Raw genomic sequence first — 25,049 nt, forward strand, 5'->3', positions numbered from 1 at the left:
GAGCGTGGCAAGACCAGGTCTCTGAGGGTAATTGCTCTGCGAGGTATTCAGGGCTCTCTGTGTCGTGCCCCCTAATTACCAAGCCTGGCCGGCTCAGTCTCCCTCTCGGTGCCAGGACGCCCCATCCCTGCAGGCTGGCGGCCGTTCCGGAGTGGGCAGTGCCTGGGCATGGGGTGGGGCGGGGTGGAAGCTCCAGCTATGCCCAGCCCAGGGTGACTGGAGGAGCCCAGAGTCAGATTGAGACTCTGCACTTTGGGCCCCTTCCTCCCCACTGCAGTCCCCCATCTGGGTGCAATGGGTCCCTGACACTGGGCTGCCAGGCGCCTGGGAGTGGGGCTGGGGGGGTTGGAGCACAGGGCTGGTACTCAGGACATGGGGGCTCAGCTCTGCCTCTCATGGGCTTGGGCCAGGCTCTGCCTGGCACGGGCTGGACTGGCTGCAGCTTTGGCTGCTCGACTTTCCCAGCGGTCTGTGCAGCCCAGCGCTGACACCCAGTGGCTGTGGGGGGAATCGCAGCTCTCGCCAGCCCCCAGAGCCCCCTGCCAGGTGGCCGACCCCCATGCGTGAGGCACAGACGTTAGGGGCACAGATCGGAGGAGGCCGATCGGTTTCCTATCGAGCTCCCAGTGCTTCCTCCCCAACCCAGCTTGGCCATGGTGGGAGAGGGGCTGTACTGCAACCCCCACCCTCTCCAGACCCGGGGGCTCAGCTGGGTCCATCTCCACCAGCCAGCCTAGACCTGGCATAACCCAGTCCAAACGAGCTGTCCAGGGCTCCCAGCCCCTGCCCTGGGGTGGCCGAAGGAGGGGGCCTGTGGGCAGAGCCCCCCAGCGGTGATGTGCAGACTCGGGGCTCTGCCCTGGCGTGGGTGAGCCTCGCTGCTGGGCAGCAGGGGGAGGGCAGCTCCCATCCTGGTCCACAGGAGGAGCTCTGTGCCGGGATTGCAGAGCGTGCAGCTCCCTGCCCTAGCCTCCCCCAGGGGCCTTTTCCGTCCTGCCTCAGTTTCCTTCCTGTCTCCCTGGCAGATCCCCCCACGGTCACCCTCTCCATCCAGCCCCAGACGGTGCAGGAGGGCGAGAGGGTCGTCTTCACCTGCGTGGCCACTGCCAACCCGGAGATCAGAGGTTACAGGTGAGCAGAATGGGGAGAGCCGGCTGGGGGACCTCCAGCCAATCGGCTTCTCAAGCCGGGTTCCCACTGCTAGGGGGAGGAGCCTCTCACCTCGCCTGCCGTCCCCTTCCCTCCAGGGGGAGGAGCTTGTCTGCGCCTGCCTCCCCTTCCCCAGCTGGGGGCGGAGCCTCTTTCTGTGTCTGCCCCTCCTTTCCTAGCTGGGGGTGGAGCTAGTCTGTGTCTGCCCCACTTTCCCCAACTGGGGGAGGAGCCTATCATCCTGTCTGCTCTCTCCCCGCCCCAAGGGGGTGGAGCCTTTCATTGCCTGCCCTCCCCTCCCCCCAGGTGGGCCAAAGGTGGCGTGATCATCGAGGAGGCCAAGGACAGCAAGTACGAGACGCAGGTGGATTATTCCTTCTTCACGGAGCCCGTCTCGTGCGAGGTGCACAATGACGTGGGGAGCACCAACGTGAGCACGCTGGTGGACGTGCACTGTGAGTGCCACGGGAAGCCACTCCCCCTGCTCGGCCTGGGTGGAAGGGGGTTTGGCGTGGACTGACCCTGCGGTGCTCGCTGGCTCCCCACCACCCAGGCAGCCCCAGGCCATGTCCCCTGAGCATCACGCCCAGCCCCAGGTCACCGGCAACATGGCCCGCGGTGCAACGTGAGGCCATTGGCACCGAGGGACAAAATGCCCCCCCACCGGAGCCCCTCCAGCTGGGCCAGGTCGGGGGCTAGTGCAAACCAGGGACATGTGTGCATACATGGGGCACGCACACACACGAGCCGTGAGTTCACACGTGCACACACAAGTCACAAGTGCACATACTGGGCACACACACACACAGGCCATGAGCGCACACAAGCATGGACACATAGGCAAAAGCCCCCACACACCTGGGGATGGACACACAGATGAGCCACAGGGGTAGGGATGGACACGCCTTGGGACACACACCCACATGAGCATGTATGGACACACCAGGGTTCCCTGTAAGCGGAGCTCTGAAGCGGCCGCCGAGGAGAGATTCAGGGGCCACCCAGCCGAACAACAGAGCACACACAGCCGGCAGTGTGTGTTTCTATGGTGGTGCACATGTGCACAGGCTTAGTGCGCAGAACAAAATTTATTCCACCTGTGGATGGAAGAAAATTGCAGGCGACACAGGGACACACCCACCCAGGGGAGCCAGGGACACCCCGCGCACCGGGGCTGCTGCCCTCACGCGGCTGATGCTCCTGTCTTGCAGTCGCCCCTCGGATTGTGGTGGACCCCAAGCCCACAACCACCGACATCGGCTCAGACGTGACGCTGACATGCGTATGGGCCGGCAACCCCCCGCTGACCCTCACCTGGACAAAGAAGGAGTCCAACATGGTAAGTTCCTCCCCGTGTCCCCTGCCCCCACTCTGGGGCAGGTTCTGCCTGTTCCCCCAGTGGGGGCAAGTGGGGGGGGGGGTTCATAGGCCCCCCCAGCCCTGCTCATGCGCTGCCCCATGTCTGCGCCCAGGTGCTGAGCAACAGCAATCAGCTGTACCTGAAGTCGGTGACCCAGGACGACGCAGGGCAGTACGTCTGCAAAGCCATTGTGCCCCGGATCGGCGTGGGTGAACGGGAGGTGGCCCTTTTCGTCAACGGTGAGCCCCCCACCCATGCCACCTACCCCACGGCCCAAACCCCACAGCTCCGTACTCCCAGGTACCCTAAGGTTCATACCCACAGCCTCGTACCCCTCCTGGTCCACCCAGGGTTCATACCCATAGCTCAGTACCCTGGGGCACCCCAGGGCCTGTGCCCATGGCTTCAAACCCATGGCCTTGTATGCCTCCGGGTCCACCTGGGGTTCATACCCACAGCTCAATATCCCTGGGCAGCTGGGGACTTGTGCCCATGGCCTCTTACCCTAGGGCACCCCAGGCCCTGTGTCCATGGCCTTGGAGATACTGGGAACCCCAGGGGCTGTGCCCATGGCTTGGTATCCCTGGTACCCCAAGGTTCATACCCATGGCCTTGTACCCCTCCAGGTCCACCTGGGGTTCATACCCACAGCTCAGTACCCCCAGACACCCCAGGCCCTGTGCCCATGGCCTTGTACCCCTGGGCACCCCAGGCCCCGTGCCCATGGCCTTGTACCCCTGGGCACCCCAGGGCTTGTACCCACAGCTCAGTGTCCCAGGTGCTCCAGGGTTCATGCCCATGGCACAGTACCCCAGCACCATGCCCTGCACGTGGCACTTCAAATCTTTCAAAACCCCACCGCATGGCAGCATCTCCTAACACCCCCCTTACACACCCTCCCGGTGCCCCTCCCCAGGAGCTCACTCCAGCCTGCTGAAGCAGTAACTGAGGACCCCCTGGGCCATGCCGGAGCCATGCGGTGCCCGCATCTGGCTGACAGTGCCTGTGTAAATCCCTCCGCCTCTCTCCTCTGCCCCCACAGGGCCCCCGATCATCTCGAGCGAGGCCGTGCAGTACGCGGTGCGCGGTGACCGTGGGAAGGTGGAGTGTTTCATCGGGAGCACGCCGCCCCCCGACCGCATTGTGAGTGCTCTTCCGGGGCGTGGGGCTGGTAGGCGGGGGCAGAGTTCCCTGCAAGCGATCGCCCAGGAGAGATTCAGATGCTGCCCAGCTGATTTGCAGGGCGCCCCCAGTTGGCTTCCTGTGTTTCTATTGGTGGTGCACATCAGCACATGCCTCGGTGCACATCACAAAATTTGTTCCACCAGCATTTATTCCAACACAGGGGAGAGGGGATCTCGGGTCAAGAAGGGGATAGTCCAGCCTGGGCTGGGGGCCCTCTAGAAAACACAGCAGGGCAGCAGCTTCCTCCCCATCCTCGATACCCAGGCCTCATCCCCACAGTCCCGGTGTTTCTCAGCCCACCTGGGCTGTGGGTGTGTGTCTCTTGCCTGTGCGGGAGGGCGGAACTGGCTAGAGCGAAGCCCATTGATGCACCAACAGCTAAACAGTGTGTTAGGAGCTGAGGCACATTCGCTCTGCAATGGGCGACTATCCCTCCGTCCCTGGCAGTGCTGCCAGGAGGGGGCGTGCCGGGAAGGCCACTGGTGGGTGGGCCAAGTGCACCTTTCCAGTTCGTCCCTTCCCACCTTGGCACTAAGCACAGTCAGACAGGAGTGGCCCCTAGCACAGATGGAAGCCACCTGATGCAAATGGACGTGAGACAAGCCACAGTCCTTGAGGGGGCTCCCTATTTAGCAAGCTCAGTTTCTCGAGTGTGGACTAGCCATTGTGTTTGGGGTTTCTGCTGATCTAAAGCCAGTCTCGATTCATAATCATGAGTCACCACAGGTTGATTTATTGGACTGGGTGGGGAGCCATCAGTGGGCTCATGAACCTTTCTATATGCTCCAGCCGCTAATGGAGACAAGAGTCACGTTAACGACAGTAGCATGTAAGCTGCTTGGAAATTCTGAACCTCCCTCTTCCAATAATTGCTGTTCTGACTTGCACAAAAAGCTGGAGTTTTGACCCAGAGTTTGGCACAGGAGAAACATTCCCCAAAATTTCTCTTCAAAGCCACAGAGATGTTTCATTTTGCTACCACAAAAACATTTTCCTCCAATAATGTCGATTCTTTTCCACTTGGATATCATGTTACTATAATAAATACAATCGATACAACCTACAACAGTAAATACTGTACAGTAGATGTCCTGTTCAGAGACGTAGTGGGAGGTTGAGGAATCCGTACCATCGAAAATCCCATAAAATTGAGCATCTCAGAGTTGAGGTGGTTATGGTGCATATGTTAATTTATTAATTGTTCAGTGATCGGGCACATAATAAATGAATTAAGTGTGTCTGATTTTTCTTTGAGGAAACTGCTTTCCTTTGTGGCTGCTCAATCTCTCAGACTTTTCAAGCCTCTCCAGCCACTGCTGGATTGCAGAAAGATGGCTCTTGTAAGCAGTCATTCATAAGCCTGATGTTCCTAAGAGTGGGATACTGCTGTATATAAACATAATCTACCATTAAAATGAATATTTTATAAAACCAAAAGCTGAACCAAAGGGAATCAAAGTGATGAATTAGAAACTCAGCTGAAACCAGGGAGTTGAAATGATTTGTCAAAAATGCTATTGAAATTGGTGGGGTCCCATGAAGCTGACAGGTTTCCATGAAGCAGAGAGAGCTGGTTATTTGGAATCAGGATGTGCAGTTTTCCGAACCCAGTTCTCGTTGTGTGCTCCCAACAAGCAATTGTTTCCCCTTCACAGCTCTCTCCCTCGCCTCCTTTTGCTGTGAACTGATAATTGAAAGAGCAAGGACTGCGGGGGAGGCAATCTGAAGAGGCCATGTATTGACCTTGACTTTGACCTTGACTTTGCCTGAGTTAGAGCCCTCTCATTCCCTTCCCTTCACCTGGGATCTGCCATCGGTTGTCCCTGACGGGGATGCGATGGGCTCTGCTTGTATCAGGTCTGAGCTGCCACTCTGGAACCTCGAGAGAGAAAAGCCGAGAAGGAGTGACAGGATTAAAGGCACAAAGAAACTGCTGTTTACACAGAGAGCAAAAATAAGGAGCAGTGAGCAGCGTAAAGCAACGTCCTGCTCTGGTTTGGCCCAAGCACTGCCCCTTGTGGTGACACCGTTACTGGACTGCTGGTGCAGCTGTGGGGGGGCACACAGGCCCTGGCTGGCAGCAGCTGTTTAAAAAAGCCCCCAGCCCCAGCACTGAGGCTCCATTGAGAACTAAACACAGCGGCAGGGAAGGCTTAAAAGAAGCCCCCGAAGGTGATTGGGACTGGGGCACGTTCTGGGCTTGCTTCCGGGAAACGTGCCGGGGCCCGTGGGAGGCTCGCTGGGGTGAAATGGCTGTGGCACTGTGTGCCTGTAGTGAGCGCTGGGGCTGAACTAACTGCCCACCCGCAGGGGCCTGCGCTGGGAGATTTCCTGAGCTGAATTTGTCCTGGAGCACCGCGGTATTAGCATTGCTCACATGTCGCTGCTCGGTCTGTCGGCGTCGCCCTGTCAGTCTCACATTCCCTGTCTCTCCCGCTCTCGCATGCCTTTGTCTCTGCATCTAGCTCATCCTCCTGTCTTCTGTCTGTCCATCCCCATACACGCCTGTCCTCCTGTCTTCTGTCTGTCTGTCTCCGTACACGCCTGTCCTCCTGTCTTCTGTCTGTCCGTCCCTATACACGCCTGTCCTCCTGTCTTCTGTCTGTCTCCGTACACGCCTGTCCTGCTGTCTTCTGTCTGTCTCCGTACATGCCTGTCCTCCTGTCTTCTGTCTGTCCGTCCCTATACACGCCTGTCCTCCTGTCTTCTGTCTGTCTCCGTACATGCCTGTCCTCCTGTCTTCTGTCTGAGCGACCCTATACACGCCTGTCCTCCTGTCTTCTGTCTGTTTCCGTACACGCCTGTCCTCCTGTCTTCTGTCTGTCCATCCTCATACACGCCTGTCCTCCTGTCTTCTGTCTGTCTCCGTACATGCCTGTCCTCCTGTCTTCTGTCTGTCCGTCCCTATACACGCCTGTCCTCCTGTCTTCTGTCTGTCCGTCCCCATACATGCCTGTCCTCCTGTCTTCTGTCTGTCTCCGTACACGCCTGTCCTCCTGTCTTCTGTCTGTCCGTCCCTATACACGCCTGTCCTCCTGTCTTCTGTCTGTCCGTCCCCATACATGCCTGTCCTCCTGTCTTCTGTCTGTCTCCGTACACGCCTGTCCTCCTGTCTTCTGTCTGTCCGTCCCTATACACGCCTGTCCTCCTGTCTTCTGTCTGTCTGTCCCCATACACACCTGTCCACCTGTCTTTTATTTGTCCCCATACACACCTATCCACCCGTCTTCTGTCTGTCTGTCCCTGTACGTGCCTATCCGCCTGTCTTTTGTCTGTCCCTATACACATCTATCTGCCTGTCTTCTGTCCGTCCAACCCCTTACACAATCATTTGCCTGTCTCCTGTCTCTCCCCATATGCACCTATCTGCCCGTCTCCTGTCTCTCCCTTACACACCCATCCATCTACCCACCTACCTTTCGACGCAGCCCTGGTGCTCCCTTGAGTATCCCCAAGTTGCAGATTATGGCTGAGTGGAGGAATCCCTCCCTGGTCTTTCCACGTGCCCATTCAGTTTGGGGCAGGAAGTGATAGGGACGGTTGTGTCCTACTGGAACTGCAGAAGCTGGTGGGCTGTAGTTACCCAGCAGGGATTTGGCCAGGGTGCCGGGGTTCTCCAGAGTTTAGCAGAGGGGGAGGGGGCAGGAGTTCCTAGAACCAGATGCTGACCTGGCCTCTCTGCTATTTGCACGCCCCACCCGGCGGCAGGCCTGGGCCTGGAAGGAGAACATCCTGGAAGCTGGCACGCTGGAGCGCTACACGGTGGAGAGAACCAACACGGGGAAAGGGGTCCTCTCCACCCTGACCATCAACAACGTGATGGAGGCCGATTTCCAGACACGCTACAACTGCACAGCCTGGAACAGCTTCGGGCCAGGGACGGCCATCATCCAACTGGAGGAGAAAGGTGTGTGGGAGGGGAGACGGCCACGGCACAGCAGGGAGAGAGCCAGAGGCAGGCAGGGGGGTCTGGGAGCAACTCCAGCTCTTAGAGGGGGGCAGGCTCTAGTGGTTACAGCACAGAGGGGCCAGGACACCTGGGCTGCGTCTACACGTGCACGCTACTTCGAAGTAGCGGCAGTAACTTCGAAATAGCGCCCGTCACGTCTACACGTGTTGGGCGCTATTTCGAAGTTGAAATCGACGTTAGGCGGCGAGACGTCAAAGTCGCTAACCCCATGAGCGGATGGGAATAGCGCCCTACTTCGACGTTCAACATCGAAGTAGGGACGTGTAGACGATCCGCGTCCCACAACATCGAAATAGCGGGGTCCTCCATGGCGGCCATCAGCTGGGGGGTTGAGAGATACTCTCTCTCCAGCCCTTGCGGGGCTCTGTGGTCACCGTGGGCAGCAGCCCTTAGCCCAGGGCTTCTGGCTGCTGCTGCTGCAGCTGGGGGTCCGTGCTGCATATACAGGGTCTGCAACTAGTTGTTGGCTCTGTGTATCTTGCACTGTTTAATGAAAGTGTGTCTGGGAGGGGCCCTTTAAGGGAGCGACTTGCTGTTGAGTCCGCCCCGTGACCCTGTCTGCAGCTGTGCCTGGCTCCCTTATTTCGATGTGTGCTACTTTGGCGTGTAGACGTTCCCTCGCTGTGCCTATTTCGATGTTGGGCTGAGCAACGTCAAAGTTGAACATCGACGTTGCCAGCCCTGGAGGACGTGTAGACGTTATTCATCGAAATAGCCTATTTCGATGTCGCAACATCGAAATAAGCTATTTCGAAGTTGGGTGCACGTGTAGACGTAGCCCTGGGTTCTATTCCCGGCTGTTGAAGTAGAGTGGGCTGTAGGGGTTAAAGCACGGGGCAGGAGAGGGGGAGCAGGCCACCTGGGTTCTGTCTCCAGCTTTGGGAGAGAATCATTCCTAGTGGTTAGAGCAGAGCCAAGATTTTGTCCCAGCTCTCAGAAGGGGGCATGAACCAGTGTTTATGGGGGATGGGAAGCCAGGACTCCTGCCTTCCATTCCCAGCCCTGGGCAGCACTGTTGTCTGGTGGTTAGAGTAGGAAGCTGGGTGAGTTCTTTGGTTCTCTGCCGCTGTCTGGGAGCGACCTGGGGCAGCTCGGTGCCTCAGTTTCTTCCCTAGGGAGCTGGTCTCGCCACACCAAACTAGCAGGGTGAGCAGTGATCCTGTCCCAATTGCCAGGCACTTTGCCACACCCAGCCACCGGCGCTGAGGATCCCAGGGAACCCTCCCTTGCCTCGAAACCTAGACCAGTGGCACAGGACTCAGCAGAGACAGATGTCACAGGACAAGCAGAGCCACCCCTGCTGCCAGGGCCTCTCCGCCTTGGGGAGGGCCCTGCTCCACCCTGGGCAGGCAGGGCTCTGGGGCGGGGATAGGCAGGAAGGGGACAGAGAGGCTCCCCCAGCTAACGCTCTCTTGTGTCCCCTGCAGAAGTCCTGCCGGTCGGCATCATCGCCGGGGCCACCATCGGCGCCAGCATCCTCCTTGTCTTCTGCCTCATTGCCCTGGTCTGCTTCCTCTACCGGCGCCGCAAAGGAAGTGAGTGCGGGGGCGGGCACGTCCCGGGAGCCACGATCATTTCCTCCCAGGGACAGGCAGGAGGGGAGCAGCTGCCCCAGCTGGCGCCCAGCAGCCACACAAGGCATGGGGGCGGGTACCAAGCAGGGGTGCCCCCCGCTCTGCAGGAGCCGCTGGAAGCGGGGGAGCCGTGCTATGGGGGAGCACTTCCGTGGGGCCCCTGGCGGAAGCCCCGTCCCAGCAGGGCGACAGGCAGGTGTGGGAGGCTTCCCGGGAAGGAGGCCAGATTCTCCCGGCCTGGGGCAAGGAGGAGGCCAGGGCTGGTGTCCCTAGTGAGGAGAGGCTGGGCTGCAGCTGGTAGAGCCCCCCTGGTCCCTGTGTCTGCCCCGCCCCAGGCCGAAAGGACGTGACCCTGCGTAAGCTGGACATCAAAGTGGAGACGGTGAACCGGGAGCCCCTGACGCTGCACACGGACCGCGAGGAGGACACGGCCAGCGTCTCCACGGCAACCCGTGTCATGAAGGCCATCTATTCGGTGAGGGTCCCCCCCCATGCACCCAGGGCCCTGGAAGGAGCCCAGCAGCGCCACAGATTGTGACCGTTCCCAGCCTCTCCGAGCTGGAATCCTGGGCTCCGTGCCCAGCTGTGGGATGGCGAGCGCGGGCTAGTGGTTAAAGTGCTGGGGGAGGCGGCCAGGACTCCTGGGTTCTGTGCCCAGCTGTGGGAGGCGAACGCAGGAGACCCAAGAAGAATGGGGAGGCCGGACTCCTGGGTTCTCGCCCTGGCTCTGGGACAGGAGCATGGGCCAGTGATGAGAGCAGGGGAGGCTGGATTCTGAGCTGTCCTGGCTCCGTGCTTCACGAGAGGGAGACAGGTGCAAAGCCAAACGGCGCCCTCCAAACAGCCCCGTAGGCTAAGCCCCATGCCTCAGCTCTAGTCTTGCCCCAGGGCTGCAGCCCTAGCTATCCCCCTGGGCTCCGTGACCAGGAGGGGTGGAGAGGAAAGCTGACCCTGCCCTTTCCTGTCACCCTCCCCAGTCATTCAAGGACGACGTGGACCTGAAGCAGGACCTGCGCTGTGACACCATCGACACGCGGGAGGAATACGAGCTCAAGGTCTGGTGCCCTCCCCGCCCCCGCCCCAAAGGGCCTGGCTAGTGATTGTGCACCGGCGAGTGTTCATGGGTGTGAAAGGTGCAACTGCATGTGCACATCAGCCGCTCTGGATGGGTGTGCATGCACAAGGGATTTCACACGTCGCTCCGGTGGGGGTGGGAGCCAGGACACCTGGGTTCTTTCCCGCCTCCGGGGGTGGGGTTCCAGTGGCTAGAGCAGGGGACTGGGAGCCAGGACACCTGGGTTCTTTTCCTGGCTCTCCCCCTGAAATACTCCTCAGGCACAACCTGCTGCAGCATTGCCTGAACCCACCTTTCCCCGTCCAGGACCCAACCAATGGCTACTACAACGTCCGGGCCCATGAGGAACGGCCAGCCTCCCGCACCGTGCTGTATCCCGACTACCGCGCCCCGGTCAACGCCCGCTACGAGACGCGCCCCTCCTCCCGCCTCTCCCACTCCAGCGGCTACGCGCAGCTGAGCACCTACAGCCGGGGCCCCACCTCGGACTATGGCACCGAGCCAGCCCCCGGCCCCCCGCCAGGCCCTGCCGCGGGGGAGGCAGCCAGCCAGCTCTCCTACGAGAACTACGGCGGCCACACCGCCTTCCCACCCAGCGCCGGCTACGCCACCTACCGCCTGGGCTACAGCCAGCCCCCCCCGCCCAGCCTGGACCGCGCCCCCTACGAGGCCTACGACCCCATGGGCAAGTACGCCAGCGCCACCCGCTTCTCCTACACCTCCCAGCACTCGGACTACGGACAGCGCTTCCAGCAACGGATGCAGACACATGTCTGAGGGGCCTGGGAGTTGGGGCAGGGGGGCCGACCCCGGCGGGCACGTGGGGGGGTCACAGGTCCTTTGTGACTGGCCTCTGATATTCAGGGGCTTTTCTGGGCCTGTCCTGATCCCCCCGCCCGGCGGCACGACTCTCGGCCTGTCCAGCGACTGCACCCCTCACCGCCCAGCTTGCACAGGACCCTGGCGTCTGGCTGAACTTCCAGCCCGCTCCCATCTCTTCCTCTCCATTCATCCTTTGCAGCCGGCGTCTCCAGGGCTGGCGACTGGGGAGCCTCCCAGCATGGCCTGGCCCTGCGCCTGGGTGACGGCTCTCCTCCCAGCGGGCTGGAGACCGGCTAAGCTGCCCCAGTAGCTGTGGGTGCAGGCTCCCCTCCCACGCCCTGGATCCCACCCCTCTGCTCCAAGCAAGACTCCAGCTGCCTGCCCCCAGCCGCGCTGGGCAGACCTGATCTCTCTGCCATGCATCGGGTTTCTGAGGGGCGACGGGAGCTGAGCCCCACGTCGGGGGCGGGAGGTTGTGACGAGGGGGAGGGAAGTGACCGTGGGGCAGCGAAGGACCGAGCGGCGGTGGGGGTGGGGAGGAAGCCAGACTAAGCTGTGTGTTCTCTCGGGGGCTGTGGGATCCCTGCGGTCTGCAGCTGGCTCCCACTCGCCTCGGCTGCTAGTGGGGCCAGCGAGTTGTCCCATCCCTGGTTGCTGGCTGGGCTCTCAGGAGACCCCGGTGGGCACAGGGGACACTGCTCCAGACTGGCATGTGCCCAGCTGAGGGATGCGGCGCCTGGCGGGTTGGCTAACCCTGCAGGTGCCCGTCTGCCGGCCCTGGAGTAAGCTGGCCCCCGATTGGCCCACAGGCTCTGATCCCGCTGGGCCCTGAGCCTCCTTGGTACCCACTGCTCAGTGCCTGGCAGGATCAGGCGCTAATGTAGAAAACTGCCCTGGAGCAGTGGCTCTAGACCTGGTCCATGCCTGGGACTCCCCCATCCAATACCAGGGACTCTGTTCTATGCAGGGACCCCGTATCCAGTGCTGGGGTCCCCAGTTCCATACCAGGGCCCCCAAACCAATACTGGAACTCCCTGTTCCACAGCTGCCCCCCTCTCCCATAGTGGTACCGTGCTTGCCCCACTTAGCAATATGACCCCTAAGTCGAGGGCCCCTGACCTAGGGACAAAGGCCAGCCCCACTCCCGAGTGCTTCCATTCACAACAGCACAAGCCAGCCCCTGGCTAGTCCAGGGACCCTGGGGAGGCCAGGCCCCTCACTGCTCACACCCCAAATCAGCTCTGTCCCCCTGGCGTGGCGTCCCCCTTCAGGAGGAAAGCGGGGGTTGAGGGACCCCGATTGCTCCCCCAATACCCTGTCTGTCCAGGGCCGAGCTGTCCCCCAACCCCCATTCCCAGCACTGTGGGTACAGCTGGTTTTGGGGGGTTATAGAGAGAGAGAGAGAGATTTTATATGGGGGGCGGTTGTTTTTGCTCTGAAAGGACCAATTGGACTCCGGCCTCTTCTGCCACTTCCTGTGCCTTGAACTTCAGCTTTCTTTGGCCAATCAGCCTCTCGCTCGTGGTGGCACAGAGCAACAGGGGCAGGGCCATTACACATTAGGGGCTGGTGGGACGTGGGGGCCGGAGTTGGCAGCTCATGTCACCCCCTCGTACCTGGCAGCCGCCGCTGTGGCAGCTGGTGCCCCAGGCTAGGGGCAGAGCTGCCTTGCTCACTTGAGGCATTGAGCGCTGTGGTTTTAGGGCTGAGGGTCACAAGTTCAGTCCCTGGCTGCAGCTTCTCACTGGTGCTATGGGTTGGCCATTGGTGTCCTAGCCCTGTTTCCGGGAGAGGCATCCTTCCAGCTCCCCAAGTTTCCCAGCAAAGCTGCACCCCACTCCAGGAAGGGGTGAGGGAGTGCTGCTTATTAACATGGGGTCCTGCCCTTTGGTAGGCACAATGCAAGTTCCCAGCACCAGTGTTCCCTGTTAGGTGAGTGCCTGGGGGAGAGATTCAGGTGTGTCCTAGGCAATTAGCACAGCATCCACAGCCGGCAGCCTGTGTTTCTATTGGTGGTGCACATCCACACCTGCCTGGGTGCAGGTAACAAAATTTATTCCACCCATGGATGGAAAAAATGGGAGGGAACCCTGCCCAGTACCTGTCTCCACTGGCCTTTCCAGCATTGCTCAGCTCGGGGACGGGACACAAACCCCCACCCAACTTTCTCCGCAGTCACCTCTGGCCCACGAGTGGAACACTGCTCTCCTGTAGGGCTGGGCAGAGCACAGAGCCAGCCACCCTGTCCCAACTATCCCGCTGACAGCCACCACGGGTCCCAGGGCAAGGTGGGAGGGAAGGGCTGGTTCCTTGGCCCCAGAAGGGGCTGCGCAAAAGGTGGAAGGGACGGGGTGGAAGGCAGTCAGCTGTCCTGGCCCGGGACTGGGGCCAGGGACTGATGCAATACAAGTAACAATGACAGATAGTAATAATAAGTGGAGCTGGCTAGTTTGCTGGCGTGAGTCAATCACATGGGCCGAGGTGGTTTTTTATATGAATGTATCTAAATATATATTTTCTACAACGATCCTGCCAAGCACATTCTTGAAAGCCAGAAGCCAAGTGTTGCTAATGCTCAGCAGTATATAATTAAAGATTAAAAGCCCCTCCGCCCCCCGTACCACACACACGTCGGCTTGTGGCAGACAGCCGGCATGGACAATATCAGCCCCAACCTTAAAAGTCTGGCAGAGCACCTGAAAACAGGGTCTTTGAATGGAACCTGTTGGGTACCCTTAATGCTGGCAAGGGCTCCCTGTGGCGTGTAATGTTCTGCTCTCTCTCCATGAGCAGCTGCAGAGCTCCTGGTGCACGTAGCAGGCTGAGGGTGAAGCAATAACTCCTCCAGGGAGACTGCTATGTCTGGGTGTGGGAGTGGGGGAAAAGCCACAGCCACATCCTGCAGCAGAGACTCGTCTTTTCACTCCGTCCTGGTCTGGGTTTGGGGTTTGAATAGCACCTGGACGGCTGCCCTGTGCCTTCCTGGCTTGCACGTTTGTGCTTTGCTGTGTGAACTTCCTTTTAGCCAACTTGTGCTCAGTGGGACAGGCCACCAGTGCTTTGCAGGGGTGAGAACTAGCATTCCTGGGTCCTAGCTCCAGGAGGGGAGTCTAGCGGTTACCGCGGACAAGGCCGGGAGTCTGGATTCTACCTGGTTTCCATCAGTTAAACTGGGGTGACCCAACCCCACCTCTGTGCGGGGGTGTTCTGGCTCCCCCAAATGGCAGCCTGGCCACAGCTATCAAGAGAGGTGTTGGCCACAGCTTGGCTCCCAGATCTGCTCAGGCCTAGCAGAGGCTCTGCTTGAAGCCCCAGCAGTCCCATGCCCAGTTCCTGCTGGCAACAGCCCACCCAAGGGTGTGGAGGGATGGGCCCATGACTGAATTTACAAGCGGAGGGGTGTGCATGTGTTCCTCAACACCGGTGCGAGTCCTGAGTGTGTGGAGCAGCCCCAAGGGAGTTGTGGACCGGTGTTCCCTGAAAGCTGAGTACTTGGGCGGCTGCCCAGGAGGTATTCAGGTGCTCCTCAGCTAATTGGCAGAGGACCAGCAGCGTGTGTGTGTGTGTGGGTGTGTGTGCTGGTGGTGCACATCCCCATGTGCCTCGTTGCACCTAACAAAATTTATTCTGCACACGGATGTGAAAAATTATTGGAAACCCCATTGTGGACCCACTTGCTGGTGAATTGTGCTGGGCACTGAGTTGACTTTAGTTGCTTTGCAGCCCCCAACCCACTGCCTCTTGCATGGCTGCTCCAGGGGACTGGTTTGGCCACATGGCTAGGCCAGAAAGGCACCGGCTTGGCCCAGCGCCAGAAGCCAGCACAGAATACAGCTGAGTCTGGTGGGGGGGATGCTTGGTGATGGGTTGGGAGTGGCTCTGGGCTGTATGTGGCAGCCCCTTCCTTGCCTGTCTTGTCCCAGAGTTATAGAGGGTTCCTGCAGCTGAGCCCTCACACCTGGGCAAGGACTGGGCAGCTGTTAGGTGCAGGATGGCACCACAGTCCCCCCCGTGGGGTCCCCTGCCACCTGAACCAACCTGCAGTGAGGAACAAATGCATCTTGGTTGGATGCACTCCCTATCCACTGCACCCCTGCCCCATGGCTGAGAGAGGGATGGGGGGACCCCGCACCTCCCATGTTGTAGGAGCTAGCCTTGAGGCTCCCCCATCCTCAAAGGTACCTTTAAAACAGGCTCAATCCTGCCAGGCCCTGAGCCGGATCCCAGGGGCTGTGCTCCCAGCCTGCAGCTTTAATTCAACCACCACCACTATCCAGGCCATGTGGCTTCTCCCCACGGCCCCAGCAGTGCCTGTGTTTAATGCTCCCCTCCCCACCCTATGCCTGGGGCCCCCACAGTCACCCTTCTTCCCTGTATAGAGCAGGAGGGTTAGCAGTGGGCCTGGCCGTCCCCCCAACAGGGCCAGGAGCCTCATTAGCAATAGAAACCTCTGACGCAGAGGCAGAACCATGCAAAGCTGCGAATGAAACCCGCAACTTGGCGTGAAGCTCACTGTGGTGGGATTCGGTCTGTGGTTACACATCCCCTTACCTGCCACTCCTTTCAGGTGTTCAGTCCGAAATGCCCAGCCGCACCGGATCCCCCAGGGATGTGGGGTGGAAGCGGGGGGGTCTTTGTCTTCGCACGGGCCCTTTTAGATCCCTAGAGACATGTATCTGTGATTCCCCTGCACCCTGGTCCGGCCCCAGCCAGGATTCTTTTTTTTTTTCTTTTCCTTTTTTTTTTTTTTTAAATATTATGTACTATATTTTTAGTCTTAAACACGATATATTATATATATTTAATTTTTTATATATATAAAAATATAAATGCTACCAAAAAAAGAAGCTGTGTGTTGCCTTTGTTGCGTGAAAGTAGCCCTCGGAGTGGGTGGGTGGGGGATGTTAGATGAAAATTTGGGACCTGAACAATCGCATGGGGGTGCAGAGGATAACGGGTGCATTGAACAGGCCCTGAGGAGGTCGCTGCTGGGCGTCACGCTGAGGAGCTGGGTCGTGTTCTGCCCCTTGGACAGAGTGAGGGAACGGAGTCACAGAGCGGTGACAGGTCAGCGCCGAAGGCCCTTGGAGAGGCGGCACTGGAGTGGTTTGTCCTAACTCACTGTCACTGCCCATGGGGGCCACTGACCACAGCCTCCCCCACCTTTTCCAATCCTCCTGCCTCCCTGGGGGGGAGGGGGGGAGGTCATGTGACAGCCAAATCATGTGACTGAAGCCAAGGCCTATAAAGGAGCGCGACCACACCCAGGCTGCCCATCAGTACCACTCCCAGCACGTGGCACCTGGAGGGCCAGGCTGGGGAGCTGCAGGCGACGGGAGGAAGCAAGTGCAGGTGGGTGGGTGAGGGGGGGCAGCTGTGGGCAGCAGCCCCCCCGGTGCGGTGTCCTGACAGGTGTGTTGCTCTGGCTGCTGATGCTCGTGGATTGTCTCTGCGCGCCCCGAGTGCTGCGGTGCCTCTGCGCAGGTAGCGAGCGCGGCGGACCAGGAGAACCCCGACAAGAGCTCGCCATCAGAAACGGGTGAGAGGCACCTGGCTGCTTTATTGCCCCCGGCTCAGATGGTGGTGGTGCTGCTAGTACGCACCTGACAATGGACCCAGCTCAGTCTGGGGGATTTCCCTCTGCCCCCCCCCCCGCCCGCCCCCGACTTCCCCTCACCCCCCTGGCCCAGGTTGGCCACCCCCTGCAACTTCCCCAGGTCCCTGCTTCTCTAGCGATGTTCCAGCAGCTTCCCTGCAGCAGCCCTGTTGGGAGCGGCCCTTTCCCCGGGTTTTCAAGGCAGCGGCTCGGATTTCATCAGTGACAAACACGGACTGCAAAAAAGCAGCTCTGCCTGTTCGCTTCGCGCTCGGAGCGCTCCAGCTCCTCGTGGGCAGCGAGACCGGCGCCTTTCAGCAGCACTTCTCTAGTCACACGCCCTAGAAATGATCCCTGAAAGTAGAGTCGATATAGCGGCTCGGATTCTCCGAGGTGTTCTGCGCTCAGGGGAGCCCAGGCCACAACAGGTCCCGCACAGGGCTGGCCAGAGGCTGCCGTGTCTGGGATAGGCCCTGCCCCCCATCCACAGGTAGAGGTGATTCTCCTTCAGCAGGGAAAACAGGCTGGTTGTTAAGCACACGGGACGCAGCGTAGCGCAGAGTTGTCAGGACCATCCTTCTTGGGGAGGAGGGGCCCAGAGGGAGTCAGAGTCGGGACCCTGGTTCCCCTTCCTCCCTCTCCAGCCAGACCAGACTGCCCCACTCGACAGCCCAGCTGCAGTTCAAACCAGCCAGGCCCCTCCTTTGTCCTGTTTCCCGGGGAAGAAAGGGGTCACCTGGTGGCCTAGGTTACAAAGGCCCTGGAGGGCCGTTGCCTACGTGTGAGAAGTCATCACACTGAAACTCCCATCTCCAGCTGTGCACTGGTCGTGCCTGGGGAAACTGAGGCACACCTACGGGGTCAGTACAGGGCAGTAGGAAACACATGCACCCAAGCCAGGGGAGTAGGAAGTACATGCTACTGACCCAGGGGAATATAATCCCCACTAACCCCCTGTCGTCTCCTAAGGGGCAGTTTGCACTCAGCCCAGCCTAGAATCAGGCAGTCAGCAGCTCCTGTTCATGGCTGATGAGCAGCTGCCAGGTCTGGGATGGACCCTGGAATTTGTGAGGCTGAGTGGGGGGCTTGGGTGGGCTGAGCCAGATCCCCTCTTGCGCTGGAGCCTTAAGGTCTGAGCTCCCTTTATGCAGCCGTCCGTGGGCGCTCTGCTGCAGTTCCCCTTCCATTACAGCGTAAGCTCCCTGGGTCAGGAATTGTCTCTCATTCTGTCTGTGCAGCTCCTGACACAATGGGGCCAGAGTTCCCTGTAAGCAGAGCACTTGGATGGCTGCCCAGGAGGGATTCAGGTACCGCCCAGCTGATCAGCAGAATGCCCACAGCTGGCAGCCTGTGTTTCTATGGGTGGTGCATGGCTCTTGGTGCACATAACAAAATTTATTCTGCCCATGGGTGGGAAAAAAATGAACACTGGGTGGGGTCCCAAGCTCACCTGGCCCCTCCAGGTGTCACCTGCCTCCCCATAACTCTAGTGTCTGGACCCCAGGTGGCAAAAGACAACCGTGTCCTCTTGTGCTGGTGCGAGGCCTCGCACGATCTCCACTGACCTATTTCACAGATGCTTTCGGCGGGAGCTGATGCCTGGCCATTGTGACCAGCAGGGAGCAGAGGCAAGGGGCTGGTTTGGTTTGGTTTTTCACAAGCAACCCGGCAAACAGGCTGGCTTAATGATTTTGTTTCTCGACAAATGTAGCCTCTTCCTTGGTGTGTTTCCATGCCTGGTTTATTATGCATGAGCCAGGCACTTTGCTTGCTGCTCCCGGGACCCATCTGCAAAACAAAAAGGTGCTTCGTCAATCGTAATGGCTTTTGCTGAAGCAAGGAATGAGGGCGCGAGGGATAAATAGATAGAGGGTGGGGCTGGGAGTGGATGGCTGGATGGGAAGCGACAAAGGAGGAATGTGGAGAAGAGAGATGCTGGGTTTTTTCTGTCTTGTGTCCCTGGTCCTGTATTATCATTAGAATCAAACTGTATCGCAGCTCCCCACATCTCTCCTGCAGGCACAGCCACCTTTCCCCGCCAGCCATGCCAGGGGGTGACCTTCCACCTGCCTGTAGTCTAGATCATCTCTGAAACCCGCTTGCCGCAGGCCTCTCTCCCCAGCCAAGCAGCAGCTTTTCCCCAGGAAATCAATCTCACCCGCCAGCTAATTTATGCCAGGTGCCTGCGACATATTCTAATGTATGCGACCGGCTGACACGCCCACCAGCGTCTTTTGGCTGTACTGAACTCTCGCTCCTCAGTCTCCCCTCCTGCTGCCTTCGTGCCACCGGGACAAGGCTGCAGCCTTCAGAAGAGCCAAGACAGAGAATTTCTCTTCCTTGTGCTTTAGTTCTCCCCTTGATGCGCTGTGCCCTGGGCGAGTGCTTCGGATGAAAGGGAAACGGCTGCTCCCACGTTCGGGGGCTGCAGGAGAAGAGACACCAGGCCTAAGCAGAGGAACTAGCAGCCCTGGGTAAAAAGCACAGTCGTGGGGCTAGGAGCCTGGCTTGGTTCCTGGTGCTTCCATGGGAGAACCTGGGCAAGTCATCAAAGAGCCTGATTCCTCCCCACCCGCTGAGGAGGTGATCACCTACCTGTCTGCAGAAACTCTGACTTAGAATCACTTTGCTCCTCTGCCTGTGGTGCTGAAGTGTTCTTGTAAGGAAAGCATCCCTGTGCTGCTGAGTCGTTAGCCTATTTAGCCTCACCACCCCACTAGGAGATGGGTTGTTGCCCCGAGAGTACTGAGGGGAAACTGAGGCACTGTGACTTTGCTCACTTGGCCATGGCCATCTGTGGCAGAGCAGTGGGTTGAACTGAGGCCTCTCAAACATGGCCTTGGGCATCTGGGAGATAGCATGAGCTACTGGGGGTACCGGATGCACTGTAAACAAAAACCCCATGGTGCTCTGTAGCGCAGTCTGGGTCAGGTCACTGGAGGAAGAGCTAAAACTAGCCATGTGGACATTTGGGTGCAGGCAGGAGCCCGGGTGGAAGGTCTGGGAGCCTGAGCTCCTCTTTACTATTTTTAACCTCCCCATCACACACCCAGCCAGGCTGAGTCGGTCGGTTTGGGCGGTGGGATTTGGTACCTGTGGATTTTTTTGTGCACCGTACCCAAAGCCTACGCTCTGGCCACCCTGGGCAGCACTGCCCACGTTAGGCCCAAGTTCAACCTCCCCATCAAGCAACCGTCCACCCGGGATAACAAGTGAAAGTTGATGTAAAGTCTCTGATGGCAGGAGGAGGGGAGTGAGCACAGATCAGGGGCTGGGACTTGGGATGGCGGACGGGACGTATTTTTCAGACATACTTTTCATTCTTGAGCTGAAAAAGGCAGAGCTGGGTCAACCACAACAATTCGCCGCTCCAGGCTGATTTCACTGTTCTGGGGGTGGTGACAGGGAAGGGGGACCCCTTTGACACAACAGTTTTGACTTTTCGATTCCAAATGATTTTGAAATGGACTTCCCAGTGCCTTTTGAAAAGGCCCAACACGAAACCCAATGCCAAACGGTTCATTTCTAAGGAAACATTCAGCCTGAATTTTTTTTTTTTAAGCTTTTCAGTGAACTGAAAATGTTTCATGTGGGGCTAACCTGATACGATTCTTTTTTTTCCCAAATTTTCAGTGCGGCCAACAAAACAAAACAAAAAAAATCAATGACTCACCCAGCTGGAGGCAGGAGACCTGGATTTGAGGCCTGTCTCCTGCTGTGTGACCGTTTTACTCCCGGTGCCCTGCTTGTAAAGCAGTTGGAGATCGATGGCTGAAAAGGGCTCCTGAAGCCCTGCATAGGATTCTCCCTATTATTAAGGCAGAGACGGTGAGCTGCAGACAAGAGCAAATTCTTTAGCTGATTATTCTTGTCAATTACAGTCCCACCTCCTCCAGCCCACTTGGCCCAGATAGGAGCCCAGGAAATTACAGGTCTGTCATCCCACCTTGAAATCCTGACATGAACATGCTCAGCTGACAAGTCAGCAGAAGCCTTTTCTCTTTCCCTGATATTCTTGCCTGAGTGATGACCTGAAGACAGGAAGAGACATGTAACTTTGCATTCCTCTGCCTTCTTGGAACCTGGCTTGCCGCAAGGTGGGAGCAGGCTGTGATTTAATGCCATGCCAGCCCTGACAGTTACATCAGGTTTGAATAAATAAATAAAGATCCCTCCATCCCAAGAAAATCGTCATTTCTCTCAGGGCCTGATAATAGCAGGCTGCATCCAAAGCCAGGGATGAGGCCCGCTTCCACTCGTGCTGGCAGGCTGGAGCGGGCGCTTTCAGCTCCACGCTGTCTGAGCTGGGGAGAAGTATAATTGGATTTCTCTCCTAAGACACTGGGAACACCTGGGGAGAAAAAGACAGGCCCAGGTTAAGGATACTATTTCCAAAGCTTAGCAAACAACCCCCACAGCAATGCAGGCACCCACATGATGTTTGCTCTTTGCATTAGAGGATGCAGGATGTGTCTCCCGAAACTGGGACTCTCTAGTCTGGCAACATCCATGCTCTGGCGAGAGCACAGATGTTCCCGGGCTAGAGAGCCCAGTGGTCAGGAGTCAGGCAGTAGGAAAGCCGGCAGCTCAGAGCCCGGGGCAGTGGCAGCCACAGCAGGAGACCCAGAGCAGCTGTGGCAGCAAAGCCAGGGCCGTGGCAGCGTGGCCACCCAGGCCAGAAGCAGAGCTTACAGCTGGCTGGGGTGCCAGGGAACTCCCTTTGTCTGGCAAATTCCTTTGTTCTGGTCCAGTCTGGTCCTGGGGATGCCACACCAGGGAGATCCAACATGTATTGTACTCTTTAAAGAGGGAAGGGGGAGGGGAGTGCTTGAAACAAGCCTGGGGAGCCAAGACTCCTGGGTTCCATGGCCAGCTCTGGGAAGGACTGGTGTCTAGTGGTTAGAGCAGAGGAGTGGCTCTCAGGACTCCTGGGTTCCATTTCCACCTCTGCCTGTTGCATGCCTTTGGCAAGCTACAGGTTAGCCCCTTAGTTCTCCTGGCTGTAAAATGGGGCTAAAACCAAATCCCTCCTTCCCCGATGGAGTGGAGGGAAGGGAGGAATTAAGGTTTGCACAGCACGCCAGGCTGCCCCCATGGAAGAGGCTGCGTGTAAAGTGCTAAGTATTGTTGTTGTTGTCCTGGCCTCAAAAGGGAATATTTTATAAAAGTGAATCTCAGGCGCTGTGCTAGTGATAAATTATAAAACACGGCCTTTCTCTCCTGCCTGTGTTCTCTCGCCGTTCCCCATGGCGGCTGGTTCTGTTGCAGGCTGGTCAGAATGGCCTATTTCACAACATGGGCTTTTACCAGGGGGCAGGAGGTGGTTTGAAACACTTTTTGTAAAAAAAAAAATATGTACAGCAGGGACACCCAACACCTTCCTTTTGTACTTTAACAGAGCAGCATCTTTTATCTGTGGTGCTCAGAGCGTTTCACAAGCCCTAAAGAGTGACACCTCCAGCAAGATTTCCTCTATTCTTTCCTGTCCATGGACAGAATAAATTTTATGTGCACTGAGGCATGTGCAGATTTACACCACCAGTAGAAACACAGGCTGCTGGCTGGGGGTGCTCTGCTAAAGTTGGGCAGCATCTGACTTTCTCCTGGGGGGGGGCCACCCAAGCGCTCAGCTCACAGGGAACCCTGACCTCAACCCACATCTGCAGTTTGCATCCCTTAGATCCATCCAGGTGAGATAGGGGATGGGATAAGTGCCTCCAAAATATAGGACCTGAGCCTTTAGCCACTCCCTGGAAGGACTAGATGGCTCCTGTCTGGGCACTCAGTGACCCCCAGGTGGGGAAGTGAGGCCCAAGAGATGAACCAATTTGCCCCAAATCCCACAGGAGTTTCTGGCAGAGTCAGAAAGTGACAGTTGGCTTTCTCCTCCCCCACACTCTGGTGTCTGAACCCCAACCCCAGTTCTTCCGCTCGACAGCCACAGCCAGGAAACGCAGACCCTGCTGCTGTCTAGAATCAAATCCAGACCAGCTCTTCGCTAGGCCTAAGCCACTGGGCCGTTCTGTCCCTGTTTTCTATGTCTGCTGCTCCCCTGTTGCTTTCTCCAATGGACGGTGGTTTTACTTGTCAGATCTGAGCCACATTTTGACCCACCAGCAGCTTAATTTTAAATACCTCCAAAATTGCCTCTCACCAAAGATGACCCGCCAAAACCCCAACCCACCTTCCACAAGCACCCAGAGAGAAAAGGGGATTTTTCAGCTGTTTGATCTTAGATCCTCACCAGGCCCCAGTATATTACCTTCACAGCCCCCTAGTGAGTCAGGGCAGTGCTATTCTCCCCATTGTTCAGATGGTGAGACTGAGGCACAGAGCAACTTGCCCAAGGTCACAAGGAGGCTATGGCAGAGAAAGGAGCTGAACTCATGTCTCCCAAACCCTAACCACACCACCATCCTTCCTAACACATCTTCCTTCAGGAGCAAGAGAGGCAGGCTCTGGCAGCGTAGCTGGGGGGCAAACACCTGATTTTTACAGTTTGCCGTTCACCTTGTCTGCTGCGCTGAGTAACGGGGAGAGCAGCAGGGCTCTGGGGCAGCCAGGCCCACTTATAGGGGGGTCTAAAGGCCAAAGTTAACAGCTAGTGGCGATGAGGACGCCAGTACAGCTGTTGCAGAATGAAGGCTGAGCTTTTGCTGATGCCTCACTCATGGGGAGCAGAATAAATGGCTCCGACTGTCAGCAAACTGCCAAACTGTCAGCCACCGGGAAGAGCTCTGAGCCCCTTGCAGCTCCAGGAGGGCAAGCAGCCCAGTGCCTGCTGCCACTCAGTGGGTAAGGAGTCCTTGTGGTAGTGAAATGATTGACAAGCTCCCAGGACCCCAACACCCCCTTTAAGGTACAGCCCTGCAGAGAGTGAAAAGACGACTGCATTAAGGAGCAATCAGTATTAAAGCATCCCAAGAGCCAGCCACAGGCCACCTTGGCTGAGCTGGGAGTCAGCGCTAGACACAGCAGAGGGAAGTGGTAGAAATACCATAAACCTGAGCTCTTGGCAGTAGGACACATCAAAGAACATTGCAAAGGATGCCCAGTAACATCATTCCCACAGTAAAGAGAGAGAAACTGAGGCACAGAGTGGACAAATGGTTTGCTTGATGCCAGACAGCAGGTTAGAGGCACAGCTGGGAACAGAAATCAGCAACACTGACATCCCCCACCTCCCACTGCCGCACACACTTCAGTTCTGTAGCCGCTAGACCATTCAACCTTAGTGTACAGGAAAGGTGTCCCTAAGGCTGGGTATTTGGCCATGGGCTTATGGCCTAAAAAAGGAGGATTTATAGCCCTATTTGTATTCTCTGTCGAGGCACAGGGGCTGGTTTTTGTGGTCATCTTATTTGAATCCAACCAAGCCCCAGGACTCAACATCACATGCTGGCAAGTTCCACCTGCTAGTCATATCACAGACATAAAAGAACCCACTAGCGCAGCAGCATTGCTCCACAGGGCAATCCCGTGACATAAGGCCCTTTAAACTAGGTTTGGCAGGGCATAGTGACACCCTGAGGTAAGTAGGGTACAAGAAAGTAGGATTCCTGGGTGAAGAGGAGAAAGTGGCCCAATCAGCCACTTCTCTAAGGTGCTTGTACACAAATGCCAGAAGCCTGGGAAACAAACAGGAGGAACTAGAAGCCCTGGCACAGTCCAAGAAGTATTAAGTGGTTGGAATAACAGAGACTTGGTGGGATGATTCGCATAACTGGAGCACAGTGATGGAGGGTGTAAATTGGTTAGGAAGGACAGACGGGAGAAAAGGAGGAGGAGTTGCGCTGTGTGAGGGAGCAGTATGGTTGCTCGGAGCTCCAGTATAAGGAGGGAGAAAAGCCAGTTGTGTCGTTGGGTTAAGCCTAGAGGCAGAAGCAATAGAGGTGAGGTTGTAGTTGGTGTCTGCTATAGGCCGCCAGCTCAGGGAGGAGAGGTAGATGAGGATTTCTTCAGACAGCTAAGAGAAGCTTCCACACCACAGGCCCTGGTTCTCATGGGAGACTTTAGTCATCCAGACGTTTGTTGGGAGACTAATACAGCAGCACACAGACAATCCAGGAAGTTTTTGGAGAATGCTGGAGATAACCTCCCGGTACAAGTGCTGAAGGAACCGACCAGCGGCCATGCACAACTTAACCTGCTGCTCACAAACAGGGAAGAACTAGTTGGAGAAATAGACGTGGGTGGCAACCTGGGCTGCAGTGGTAATGAGATGGTAGATTTCAGGATCCTTACAAAAGGAAGAAAGGTGAGCAGTAAAATACAGACCCTTGATTTCAGAAGAGGAGACTTCGGCTGCCTGAGAGAAC

General features: G+C 57.6%; 1 protein-coding gene and 1 non-coding gene across 2 annotated transcripts in view; one reads left to right on the forward strand and one right to left on the reverse strand.

Annotated features, from left to right (window-relative positions):
• The window catches only part of KIRREL1 (kirre like nephrin family adhesion molecule 1), a 92,874-nt gene extending 76,907 nt beyond the window's left edge, over positions 1-15,967 (forward strand). The window contains exons 6-15 of the mRNA XM_074981077.1: positions 1,026-1,131; positions 1,456-1,604; positions 2,361-2,488; positions 2,622-2,748; positions 3,552-3,652; positions 7,403-7,601; positions 9,092-9,199; positions 9,574-9,713; positions 10,216-10,293; positions 10,620-15,967. Coding sequence (XP_074837178.1) covers positions 1,026-1,131; positions 1,456-1,604; positions 2,361-2,488; positions 2,622-2,748; positions 3,552-3,652; positions 7,403-7,601; positions 9,092-9,199; positions 9,574-9,713; positions 10,216-10,293; positions 10,620-11,090 — 1,607 coding nt within the window. The 3' untranslated portion in view covers positions 11,091-15,967. The remainder of the gene's footprint in view (positions 1-1,025; positions 1,132-1,455; positions 1,605-2,360; positions 2,489-2,621; positions 2,749-3,551; positions 3,653-7,402; positions 7,602-9,091; positions 9,200-9,573; positions 9,714-10,215; positions 10,294-10,619) is intronic.
• Positions 15,968-16,896: 929 nt separating this feature from the next.
• On the reverse strand, positions 16,897-17,101 carry LOC142004094 (small nucleolar RNA U3). The gene has a single exon (XR_012642925.1). It is a non-coding gene; the product is annotated as a small nucleolar RNA U3 (small nucleolar RNA).
• Between the last annotated feature and the right edge of the window lie 7,948 nt (positions 17,102-25,049).

This window comes from Carettochelys insculpta, chromosome 30 (assembly GCF_033958435.1).
Source record: "Carettochelys insculpta isolate YL-2023 chromosome 30, ASM3395843v1, whole genome shotgun sequence".
NCBI classification, from domain to species: domain Eukaryota; kingdom Metazoa; phylum Chordata; order Testudines; family Carettochelyidae; genus Carettochelys; species Carettochelys insculpta.